Source organism: Pogoniulus pusillus, chromosome 31 (assembly GCF_015220805.1).
Source record: "Pogoniulus pusillus isolate bPogPus1 chromosome 31, bPogPus1.pri, whole genome shotgun sequence".
Lineage (NCBI taxonomy): Eukaryota > Metazoa > Chordata > Aves > Piciformes > Lybiidae > Pogoniulus > Pogoniulus pusillus.
The window spans coordinates 5,563,312-5,576,524 of record NC_087294.1 but is presented as its reverse complement, the minus strand read 5'-3'; the positions used below and the strand labels follow the sequence as shown (position 1 = coordinate 5,576,524).

General features: G+C 41.5%; 1 protein-coding gene and 1 long non-coding RNA gene across 2 annotated transcripts in view; one reads left to right on the top strand and one right to left on the bottom strand.

Moving 5' to 3' along the window:
* Positions 1–4,248, top strand: part of LOC135189146 (uncharacterized) — a 23,064-nt gene extending 18,816 nt beyond the window's left edge. The window contains exon 3 of the long non-coding RNA XR_010307937.1: positions 4,049–4,248. This is a non-coding gene — a long non-coding RNA (uncharacterized LOC135189146). The remainder of the gene's footprint in view (positions 1–4,048) is intronic.
* ADAT2 (adenosine deaminase tRNA specific 2) overlaps positions 2,537–13,213 on the bottom strand; it is an 11,233-nt gene continuing 556 nt past the window's right edge. The window contains exons 3-6 of the mRNA XM_064169173.1: positions 6,001–6,151; positions 4,567–4,673; positions 2,803–2,875; positions 2,537–2,684 (exon numbers count right to left, since the gene is read on the bottom strand). Of these exons, the coding sequence (XP_064025243.1) occupies positions 2,644–2,684; positions 2,803–2,875; positions 4,567–4,673; positions 6,001–6,151 (372 nt within the window). The 3' untranslated portion in view covers positions 2,537–2,643. The remainder of the gene's footprint in view (positions 2,685–2,802; positions 2,876–4,566; positions 4,674–6,000; positions 6,152–13,213) is intronic.

The window sequence follows — 13,213 nt, the reverse complement described above, 5'->3', positions numbered from 1 at the left end:
GAAGTATTCTTAGCCTCTCTGCAGAAGAATAGGTGCTGAGAGATTTAAGGTTCTGATCCAAAACAATATGTAGGTTCCAACTCGTGCTGACACTGATGTCTGTGACAGCCAGAAGTCTAACAACTCCTTTAATTTGGACTTCAGTGACTTCAAGATGTAAGAAAATTTTGGTCCAGCTGAGAACTGAACACATGTATCTACATAGATGAAGAGCTATCTTGTATCACCAGCCAAGTATCACAACCACAGGTGTGACTGTTTCTCTCCCATAAAGCCATGGCAGTCATTAAAATGATCTTTTCTAAATAGCTTTTCCAGCTTAGCTGCCTGGTTCACAACCCTCAGAGCTCTGAAGCAGGTGAATCTACAACCCAGTCACGACTTCTTTTTCTTATGAAAGACTCAGAGTGCTGTCAGTAATGGTAAGGAGAACAGAATAGCCACAGAGGTTAGTTAAAGGGCTTGTGTTGAAGGAACACTATTTCTAAAGTCTGAAAATAGCATCTTTAAAAGCACTTTTTGGCTGTATCACCTTGTAAAGAATATGTAAACACACAACTTCTAAGCTATCTGGAGCAATGGTGACAAAGTAATGCTTTTAATGCTGTTAAAAAACCAAAACCTTGCTTTTGAAAGTGTTTATTTGAAATATCTAAAAGGTATCATTGTATTCAGTTTTTACAGCCACAGAATTGGACAGTGCTCTTTTATATGGAAAAAAAAAGGGCATTTCTCAAATTGCTGAATGTCAGCAGTATAAACTACAGTTTCGTGCTTAAGGTAAGCATCCACTTATGGTAGGTAATCGAGACTGAGCTGCATTTGCATTCTTTATTCATTAGTGGAACTGTAAGGCCCTCTTCTGGATTATAAATTACTGCACGGGCAAGCAGTGCACATGGAAATGACAAAGCCAACCAACACTACAAAAGGACAAATGTCTGAAAGGTATTTTCTTTCTACTATTCCCATATAATATTATTGCTGCCCGTCTCAGTTGCTGTAATTTAGCAGCCGAGAACAGCTTCCAAAGCCAGCAGAGTTCTTGACAGTAAAGCATTTCTTATGCTAATGTTCACAAGCAGAGAGTCTGAAGAGGGCTCTGGAGTTTCTCCACAGCTTGGTACAAAGGTGCTGTGCGGCCACATGGTGCTTGCTGACACTAAGCAACAGCAGAGACAGAGACGTGCAGTTCTGCAGATACACCTGTCTACACTCCTATGTGACTGTCAGTGGTGGCTTTAGGACAAACTGTTCTACCAGAGATAAAAGTCCTCCAGAGATCAGAAAGTCTAAGGGGGGCAGAGAGGATACTGTAAATTGTTATTCTAGTCTCCTGTCTTGCATCTCCCTAGAGAAGGAGAGTTCACAACCAGTTCTTTTTCTCCCCCTTCTCTTCTCCGAGTGCATGGGGTGACTTAGCTCTTGGTTTGTGGGGCAGAGTGGCCTTCTGCACCCTGGGATTGCAAGCTGTTTTTTAACCTATGCCTCTAAGGTCCACCAAGCCTGCTTGGGGTGGGGCAGTGAGGCCTGATTTGAGGCCTCCTGAGCCTGCTCTGGGGAGGGCATTGAGGCCTGGTACAGTCTGTGTATATATATATCCTTTGTGCTTTTATACATTTTGTACTTTTTGTGACTTTTGTATTTTCCATTTAACCTCCAATTCTGCTCTTCTGTCCTTTCACTCTGGGCAGCTGATGGCTCAGAGACTGTAAGAAGTTATGTCTGCAAACGTGGCATGTGCTAGAGGGGGTATGAAAACAATGAAGAACTGTTACAATCAGCAGTCTCTTCTCAGGTCTTCAAGGACTGCACAATTCTTACCTGCCTTTTGATTAAACATAGGGGCTGTGGGAAGTCTTATGAAGGTAACCTTTCAAGAGACTTACTTGCTTGCCTGAGCACACGTTCACTATTGAAAAGTGAGATGCTTCTCCACAAACCAAGGGAAAGAAAACTTCCTGGAATGTGCTGTACAGAATGGCATCATTTTAAAGGGCCCATCTGGCCACAAGTAAGTGACCTTGAACCACAGAATTTCTTCTTTCTGGAAAGAGCCACTTACTCTTCTATTCAGTGATGTATGAGGACATGTACACATACTACAGGAACATGTAGTATGAGGAGAGGCTGACGGAGTTGGGGTTGTTTAGCCTGGAGAAGAGGAGGCTCAGGGGGGACCTCATTGCTGTCTACAACTACCTGAAAGGACATTGTAGCCAGGTTGGGGGTGGCCTCTTCTGCCAGGCAACCAGCAACAGAACAAGGGGACACAGTCTCAAGTTGTGCCGGGGTAGGTATAGGCTGGATGTTAGGAGGAAGTTCTTCACAGAGAGAGTGATGCCCAGGGAGGTGGTGGAGTCACTGTCCCTGGAGGTGTTCAAGAAAAGACTGGATGAGGCACTGGCACTTAGTGCCATGGTCTAGTTGACTGGATAGGGCTGAGTGATAGGTTGGAGTGGATGATCTTGGAGGTCTCTTCCAACCTGCTTGATTCTATGATTCTATGTAGTAAGCATCCTATTAGTAAAAACTCTACAGAACATTAGACAAAGTTTAATTGGACTGTTCATTTTAAAAAAGGATGCTGAAAAAACCTTCATGTATCATTTTTGGTAGGCTTCTGTCTCCTCTCAGAGCAGGCTAATTATGATGGTCCTTTTTCCGTACTTTTGATTTTGGTGCTGCCAAGAAGAAACAGAAAGGGAGAAAAAACATCAGAAGTGAATTACAGTAACACCAGTGCCAGCATTCTTTTAAATTAGGTTGGAACCAAAATGGATCCATTAATGTGAAACTTACCATTGGGATTTTCTTGTCTGTAGAAAGCTTTTAACAATCCCACTGCTTCTTTGGCACGATAGCCAGAAATGCACTGTTCAAAATGGAATGATGTTCATCAGCACATCGGACAACAACACATCCCATGCTTCACAATAATGCCTTAAGTACAGAACAATAGTAAACAACTCTACTGTCTGTTCCAATTCAGCTCCTTAGGGGTCAGAAAATCTCTTTTTCAGGTTGAACACCTAATACACTTGAAAAATACTGTGTTGAGGCTTATTAGAGCAAATAATGTGCCTAGTAACTTGAAGTTAGGCAAAACAAGCTGGTTTAGTAGCTTTTGTAAAATTTCTATGCAATCTCCTATTTCCTTCTTATTAATCTGTTTCCAGTTTACTTCAGATACATGTCAAGCACTTGGAAACGTTAAGACAGACACCTAGGTAGTTGTAGGTAAGATTTCTACCAGAAAACATTCATCCACACATATGTTCATTGTTCCTAACAGTCACCTCTCAGACCTTACTGGTCCCTTCAAGAAATATTTCACCAGGCCATGAACATTAAAGCATTTCAATTGTCATTAACACTAAATGAATCCCCACCCACACTACAAAATGATGAATTACACCTATACATCCCACTGCAAGAAACAAAGGAAGTATTTGTAGTAGGAAGAATTTTCTCCTTTCTTTCTTCCTGAGAAAAAGAAAACAGAAAAACTAAATTCCACATGCCAAGGTTAACAAATGGACACTCTTCCAGTACTGACTATACAGAGAAATGCAGGTGCTGCTCTCACAAACACCTTGACAGAAATACAATTGATGTGTTTATACTGGAGTGCCAAACTGTATCATGCTGCTGAGTGAGATTCTGTCTGAGTATTAAGCCCTTAGTGCTTATTTGCAATGCTGAAGTAAGTTACTTGTTTTTAACATGCATTGTATCATAAATGTTAAGTATAGAAAAGAACTCTCGGAGCCTTCATCAGCATCCTTGTGAATGACAGGAGCATCAACAACTGCATACAATGTAGTAAATACAATGCTATAAATGCCCTCTATCTGTGTGTATGTATAGCTGTGTGGATGTGCTAGGATAATGTTGTAAAGTGTACACTGTACCTCCACTGAATGCCTGTCCAGCCTATCTGAAATGACAAAGATGCCTTATTCTCCTCACTCTGATCTAGCCCTTCGGTATCTTTACTGTTCAGCCTCCTGAAACCTAAACTAAATCTCCTTTACTACTTTTGCAGTCTACATTTATTCCGAGATTTTGAACTACGAAGAAGGAGACCTAAGATAATGCATTTTACCTCATATATGGACAGAGTGGGAGCAAGAATACTGTATTTTCCAGTGGCTCAGCTAAAACCCAACAACTTGTAAGCTGCAGTTACTTGATCTTTATTGATTATGTTTGTGCATTCTAGAGTTTAAAACAAATTTTCCCTTATCTCTTCCTGTAGTATACACTTACTGGTCTAAGTATTGCACAACTTTTAAATGTATTTAATCCTTACCTTGATCCATGAGTATAATTCCTTCCTCCTTGACACATGCTTTTAAATATTTTAAGACTGCCATCAGGCTTTTCCTCACTTTCAGGACATCATTTCTTTACACTATTTTCATGTAAAGTCAAGTATACCTGACTTCTGGTCACCTTTCATCCAAGTTCTCTTAAACTGGTGCATAATGTTCTTAAAGCCTGGTAACAAAGCTAGGCACAGTACCCTAGCTGAAAAACAAAGGAAAACACTTCATAGCTTACTTCAAATGGTTCTCCTGTGTTTACCATATCATCAGATGAGATGCTCAAAATTGAGCCACAGCCTCCAAACCGCTCATTTCGACAGCCATATACGACCCGAGGAATTTATGTTGATGAGTTAAGGCATTAAGTTAAAGTCAAAAGCAAGGAAGAAGTGCAGTAGTTTGATTTGTCATTACATTTCAATAACATGTGATTGTACTTTAAAAACTAAATTAGTTTGCACTACAGTTCACAGAATCACAAAATGTTAGATGCTTGAAGGGACCTTGAAAACTCATCTAGTCCAACTCCCCTGCCAGAGCAGGATCACCTAGAACACATCACAGAGAAGCACAGCCAGGTGGTGAATATTCATCTCCAGAGAGGCAAACTCCACAAGCCCTCTACGCTGTCTGTTCCAGTGTTCTGTCACCCTCACAGCGAAAAAGCATTTCCTCATGTTTACATGCATCTTCCTATACCTCAGCTTCCACCCATTGCCCCTTGTCCTGTCATTTGGCATCACCAAGAAGAGGCTGGCTCCATCCTCTTGGCACTCACCCTTTACATATTTATCAGCATTAATGAGGTCACCCCTCAGTCTCCTCCAAGCTAAAGAGCCCCAGCTTCCTCCATCTCTCCTCGTAAGGAGTGTGTCCCATTACCTTAATCATTTTTGTGGCTCTGCACTGGACTCTTTCAAGCAGTTCCCTGAGGTCCTTTCTGAACTGAGTGGCCCAGAACTGGACACAATATTCCACACGCAGCCTCACCAGGGCAGAGTAGAGGGGGAGAACCTCTCTCGACCTACTGACCCTTCTAATACATCCCAGAACACTTCTTGGCAACAAGAGCACACTGCTGGCTCATGGTCAACCCTCTATTCACTAGGACCTCCAGGTGCTTTTCCCTTTCATTGCTCCCAACAGGTCAGTCCCCAACCTATACCAATACCTGGGGTTGTTCTTTCCCACGTGTAAGAGCACACTTGCCCTTGTTGAATGTCATTAAATTTCTCCCTGCCCAACTCTCCAGCCTGTCTATGTCTCTCTTACTCCTGAGTCACCTAAGATGTACTGCAGAAGATGCACATCCTGGTTTTCTCAGGAAAGAAGCCTGAGGCATACAGCCATAGTTTAATGGTTGTACCAACAGTCAACACTGAACACTGAACTGAGATCAGGTCATTTTACATAATAACAGATATCTCCAAAACATCCTCTTATATCCCTAAGAGAAACTGTTGTCATAATTGCACCATTTCTCCTTTAGTCCTCAGTCTCCTACTATCTACTATGCAGCAAATGGTATATGGGTGCAGACTTTCAAACCACAAAATGGTACCCCTGTTGGCTTTGCCTGGCAGCATCAGGCCATTCTCTATGAGCTTACTGCCAGAAGAGTAACATTCTGAGCTACAGTTTCCCAGCACAAATAAGCATGAAAAGATACTCATCAAGCGCAGGGCAGCAGCACACATGATACAAGGCTCTACCGTTACATACAGCACCGAGTCTGCAAACACTTCTGTATAATCTCTGTTGCGTCGCTTGCACCAGTCAAGGACCTGATCAATTACCACCATTTCTGCATGTCGAGTAGCCTAGGAGAGAAAAAGAAACACTCCCTTAAAAGTTTGCATTGATTCACCATTACAAGCTTCTCACTCTTTCCTGTACAGATTACAAATGACACAAAAGGCTAATTTTATGACATGACATTTCAAGTCGAAGGCACGATGGCCTGACATTCATTAATAATGGAACTATTTTCACTTCAGTTTAAAGATGTAATGCTCTTTCTTGAGAAGCCTTCTTTTAGTACGCCCTCTTTGCTCCTCCAAATTGCAGAAGAAACTTTGTGCAGCCCAAACTGCAGAAGAAACACTCAGCCCAAGAAAGAACATACTCAACCTCCGTCTTATACACAGAACATACAAGATCCACAAACTCAAACCATTTGTTCTTCTTCTACCTGTTCCTAGGCAAAAGCCTGTTCTGAAGTTCTGTCATGTTACCACAGTAAGCCAAGCCATGAAAGCTCCACTTGAGGTTCACAGGACACACAAAACCCACTGTAACAACTAATCTAGGCCACTGTTCTTCTAAGAACCAGAATGCAGGCTGGGTTATTTTCTCCAGAAATATTAAGCAACTGCTCCTAGCTGTTACCTTCTACTCCTTCTGTCAGTATTACTGTGCCTGCTCAGAATGAGTACACTGTGACCATGAAGTAATTTCAGCCTGGAATTGCCTGGCCTGCTGTGTAGACACAGCATTCTGATTTTGCACCAGGTATAATGCTGCCTGGCAGACAGCTCCTCAAGAAATAGGCAGGGATTTCAGCATACAATCACAGGAAAGACCGAAGAATACTGATTTATTTTTTTCTTTTAATCCAAGACAACTGAATGATGAGTATCTCAGAGGTCACTGCAATAGGCAACAGCATGAAAAACCTGAACAGAAGTGTTGACTTTTAATTGGAGAGAGACAAGGGCAATCAGTAATGTCCCAGTATTGCCCTGGAATGTGGGCAGCAGCAGGTTTTGCCAATCAAATGCCACAGAAAAAAAAATCACCAAGTATTAGTCATGACAGGACTCTCCAGTTACAAAGCCTGATGCTTATTTGAGTTAAGGCTGCTATCATTTTCCTTCTTTTTAATCTAATCTGGAAAAGAGATATTTTTTGACACAGGTATTAGACTAAGAATCAACCAAAATGATACTTGCACCTTTGCTGTGTATGTCTTTCTGTGACCTTAGGTGACTTGCTCTCAATACATGAATTCGGGTCAATGCTTTACAGAACTGTGAAGATTTATGGCGGTAACCATGAGATCCTTCACACAAAGAGTGATTGACCATTGGGATGGGCTGCCTGCAGAGGTGGTGAAGTCACTATCCCTGGAGTTCAGAGGAGACTGGATGAGGCACTTGGTGCCATGGTTTAGTTAATTAGAAGGCATTAGGTTGGACTCAGTGATCTCAAACGTCTTTTCCAACCTGGCTAATTCTGTGATTCTGTGATCCTCTGCAATATATGGAAAAGGACTCATGTATAAGTCACTTAGTGCTAAGTTTAATACTGTTTAACATTATTTTTTAATCCTCCAGAGACCTATTCTGCCTATGTTGATGTTAGCAAATAGCACAGGGCAAGAGGAATGTACCCACAGAGCAAACCAGGACTCAGCACCAGTTCATGGGAGTTCACGCTAGCCTAACCCCATGCTGGTCTATGAATGGTATATTACTAGCAACAGCAGGAGTGCATTAGGTGCAAGTGCATCTTTTCAGTATAGTTTCCTCTGAAAGGAAGAGTTTCCATCTCTGAGATGTAAACAAACTCCATGAATGCACTCATGATCTGAACCCTCTCTGCACAGGTATGGATGTGAATCAATACGCAGACACGATTCTTTCAGACCTACTGGAGAAATGTTGCCATGAAGGTTCCCCAGTTGAATAAATGAGATCACATCAGCTTAAGTCCCAGTGCATACACCTTACAGAGACAAATCAGAATGCACTGTGACACAGTAATGCCTCAACCACTAGAGCAACTGTAACTCAAAGTTCAAGTTGGGTGCCCCTCAGATCAGAAGAGACATAAAGAACATATTGACTTTTCAAGTGCTGAGCATTAAGTGAAAGTGCACAGAAGCCTTCGTTAGCAAACATCTCTGACCTATGATATTGCTTTATACTGAGTACATCAAGCAGCTTTCAGGCCTCTTGGGAGTGCAAGTTACAAAAACCCATAAAGACAAAGTCATACCAGCTTCTGTGGCAACAGGAGACAGCAACATAAAAGATCACACTAATACAGATTATCACTAGAACTTGGTGCATACATATCTTAAGTAATACGTACTGATTTGGTCATCCTTACCTCATGAAGATGTGATAACACCAGGACAAATTCAACACAGGGTAAAAAAGTATTACCCAAGTTACAGAACAATTTCCATAGTGAGACTAACTAATCTACAGCTCTTCACTTGGGACACTCATGATTGTATTTGTGAGTTAAAATGCCTGCAGCAGAGGTTTAGAAAAACCAAGAAAAATGTGGAAAAGCAAACAGTAAATGGTGATTTATTATTTCTCCTTAACAAGCAGGCACCCAATGAAATTATCGGGCAGCAGATTTAAACAAGCAAAAGGAAGTCCTCCTTCACAAAGCACGTAATTAAATTAGGGAGAGCACTGCCACAGGATGCTGTGGAAGCCAAAAACACAAATGAATACAAAACGCTTTAGACAAATTCATGAAGGATATGTGCACAGACAGCTATCAAAAACAATGATCCAGACACAGCCTTGGACTTTGAAAGGCCCTAAGATGCAGAAAGGATATGCAAGGGGAAGGTTTACACTCACCTCTTGTTTCTTGAGCTCCTTCCTTAACCATCTGCTAAAAGTCTCTCTCAAAAACAAGATGGGGGCAAAAAAAAGCAACTTTCTATGTTTGTTTTAAGACTTTATTTTGTATTGAGCTATGGATACTCTTTTTATTGACTTGCTGTGTGTAAAAGAGTGTACAAAAAAGAACAGGTGACTCAGAAAAATGTCAATTCATAGGCTTCTATACTTATAGAAACTGTTTTTTAACTTGCCCAGTGTCTAAGAATACATTATTTTAAAGTCAAGAAAACAAAAGCAGGTAAGAGTAGCAAGGGGAAAAGAGAACTGTTAGTTGCAAGTGGTGCTCCAAGAAGAAATTATCTGAAGCTGACATCAGTGGGGAAAAAGCCTTGACAAAGCCTTAAAACAGTGCCCCAAACTGTGGCAAATATTTTATAGACAAAAGCTTATCTTCCAAATCTCACACCACCATTAACAAGTGCATGTAAAGAGAGCCAATGCTCAAAGTTCCACATTACTTATGCCTTCATTAGTAATTTAAGAGTGCAAACAGTATTTCATTTTCAATTACTGCATACTGTACTGGCAAGATGTTCCTGAGCAAAGACACATTCCACAATGACCCAACAGGAGAAGTCAAAAGGAAAAGTCTGCAAAGCACCCAAGACAGAGAAGATTTTAGTGGGAAGCAAATGACTGTGTCACACATGGGAAGATGCCAAAAACCCAAAGGGTTATTGATGGCCTAGTTAAGAAGAGTCACATATAAGAAAAGAAAGATAATGCTAAGGTTGGTCTGAGGCAAGACCCACAAGCAAGCGTGGGAGCTGCCAGAGAAACACAAGCCTGTATTGCCAGACTGTTGAAAATGAAGTGTTACACAGACACTTGTTCACTATTGCCTAATGAATACAAGTAATGACATGCCTAACTGCTTTAAAATACTGATGACACAGCCATGCTCCTAAAAAAATAGAACCAACAGCTGTTTATAAGCTTCCCTCTTCCAACAGCAACTTTTTATTTCCAGAAGAAAATGATGATGATGATCAATAACTTTGCAAGTAACTTCCACAGAGTGAGCACCAATTATCTCTGACATTATTACGTTCTGCTATGGACATGCAGGACAGAGATCAAGTACTTTATTGGAGAAATGCTTTCCTCTAGGAAAATAATCTCCAGTCTCACCTCTCTGGACTTCTACAACATATCTGGCACAGCATAACACATGAAATTATTTTTCTGTCTAGGGAAAACAACATAGCACTGAGGGTGAGCAAGCAAAAAGATGCTGCATTGAAAGGCAAAATATTTGTCCAGAGGGAACTAATCAGCAATGATGCTCAAAGGTCATTTTGTTTAAATGGTTTCAATTGTGATACTGGCATCAACTGGAGAAATGCCTAGAGAAAGCAGCTAATGATGCATTATCTTTCATTGCATGGAAGGTATCCCAAGAGACAGGGCTAGAGGTGCACAGCCTTACAGACAAGAGTAAAAATCAAATGAAGAGTAATAAAACAACATAAAAGACCAAGGAAGCTCTACAAAACATGTGTGGAACTACTTCCATGGAGAATAGGAAGTATTATTACTAAACAAGGTACAAGAGAAAAGTCCATCTGCAATAAAGTTACAGTGACATGTTTAAGGAAAATGAATCAAAGCTGAAATGCATGTATGCTAGAATTACTAGAATGAGCACAGAAAGAAAGCCCATCCTCTGAGAGCTGGCTTGGGGAAAACAGAGCAAAACAAAAGCCAAATGACTTTAAATGCATTCAAGCTATGTAAAATCATGGATAATGCTGGCACAAGACAAGAGAGGTATGAACAGACCATGAAAAGCTTAAAACTGGAAATCAGATGTTTCCTAGTCATCTGAGGAATAATGTTCTAGAGAAGTCCTTCAGTATGAGGTGATATGAGAAATTAGTTTTAAAATGAAATGGGCCTCTACAAATTAATGATGTCTGCTGGAACTGCCTCAATTGTTCAAGAGGGGTTATTTTTTTGCCAGGGGTCATTTTTTTTTGCCAGGAACATTCATAAATGATGTCAGAAATCATTAGGAGAAAAGTGAAAACTATTTCCTGCATTCACATTTCCCAGCAAGTGCCTCTCTCAACCTTCCATTTTCTTTTAGATAATATGGAGCAATTAAGTATCTGATACAAAATTTAGAAGCACTGAGTACCCAGCATTTCAAATCACTGTAATACAGGCATTCAGGACAATTGAGCCACAAGAGAACTGAAACTTGAGCTGAACAGAAATAGGAAAAAAAAAGCTTAGTTTTCAAAGATAACAGCAATTTACTCCTCCCAAAACATGGGCTGGAGTGTGTCCAGTGAAGGCCCAGGAGGATGATCAGGAGGCTGGAGCTCCTCTCCTATAGAGGCAGACTGAGGGAGTTGGGGATATTCAGCCTGGAGACAAGAAGGCTCCAAGGAGATCTTATTGTGGCCTTCCAGTATTTGAAGTGGGTCTACAGGAAAGCTGGTGAGGGACTTATTAGGATGTCAGGTAGTGACAGGACTAGGGGGAATGGAGCAAAACTAGAAGTTGGTAGATTCAGATTGAATGTTAGGAAAAAGTTCTTCACCGTGAGGCTGGTGAAACACTGGAACAGGTAGCCCAGGAAGATGGTGGAAGCCCCATTCCTGGAAGTATTTAAGGCCAGGCTGGACAGGCCTCTGAGCAACCTGATCTACTGTGAGGCATCCCTGCCCATGACAGGGGGGTTGGAACTGGATGACCTTTGAGGTCCCTTTCAACACTGACAATTCTGTGAATTTAAGTATGTACCTTCAGGCAACCTTGATGTTAACACCACAAATGTCAGAAGCTTCCCTTATATTTTTAACATCTATTCTGGTTTTTTTAGCAGTCTCATCCATTATGTTGCCTGTTTACTAAAGCATGATTTTTACATGGCATTAGGATCTCTGGCACAATTTTCCCAAGAAGTCTCTGCTTCCCCACTGTGATTTATATTTGCTCCATTACTAGGTATCCAGATGAACTTGTCTCTCACCTGGCTTTCTTGAGTTGTACTTAATACATTATGGATTGTCATAGAATCATAGAATCAACCAGGTTGGAAGAGACCTCCAGGATCATCCAGTCCAACCTATCCCCCAGCCCTAGCCAGTCAACCAGACCATGGCACTGAGTGCCTCAGCCAGGCTTTTCTTGAACACCTCCAGGGACAGTGCCTCCACCACCTCCTTGGGCAGCCCATTCCAATGCCAATCACTCTCTCTGCCAACAACTTCCTCCTAACATCCAGCCTAGACTTCCTCTGGCACAACTTGAGACTGTGTCCCCTTGTTCTATTGCTGGTTGTCTGGGAGAAGAGGCCATCCCCCACCTGGCTACAATGTCCTGTTGTACAAATTAGTATGATGATTCATCTTTATTGTTACATTTGTGAGCTTAAAAGGCTGATTTTTACCTTTAATTATATTTTCAGATTTGAGACACACAATCAGGTCCTCCAATCAGATTCATTTATACAAGATTTCCAGCTGCACAAAATCCCTGTTGGCTTTAATGGGTTTCTCAGCACACGTATGATCTAATTGGAAGTTTAAAATTCCAAGCATCAGGTCTAAAACTTCCAGACAATGTTTTTTATTGTTTAAAGAATAGTTTTGTCCTAGGAAGAATTTCTGTAAACTAGCCATGAGATTTTGGAGGCCTTGAGCACAGCCCTACAAGGAGAGGCTGAGGGAGCTGGGATTGGTTAGCCTGGAGAAGAGGAGGCTCAGGGCAGACCTTATTGCTGTCTACAACTAGCTGAGGGATGGTTGTGGCCAGGAGGAGGTTGCTCTCTTCTCTCAGGTGGCCAGCACCAGAACAAGAGGACACAGCCTCAAGCTGTGCCAGGGGAGATTTAGGCTGGAGGTGAGGAGAAAGTTCTTCCCTGAGAGAGTCATTGGACACTGGAATGGGCTGCCCGGGGAGGTGGTGGAGTCGCCGTCCCTGGAGCTGTTGAAGGCAGGACTGGACGTGGCACTTGGTGCCATGGTCTAGCCTTGAGCTCTGTGGTAAAGGGTTGGACTTGATGATCTGTGAGGTCTCTTCCAACCCTGATGATACTGTGATATTCTATTACTCTACACAAACCCACTTCTCAACTTCTTATCCCTCATATCTTCCAAAATAAGACTGTTTATTATGCATTCCTTTATTTAGATGGTTTTTTTCCCCTAGAAATGCAACAGAGTTGGATCTCCAGTAGTTCATTACGTTTCAGGTACCTTTATGCTATGAAATGCTAGTTCG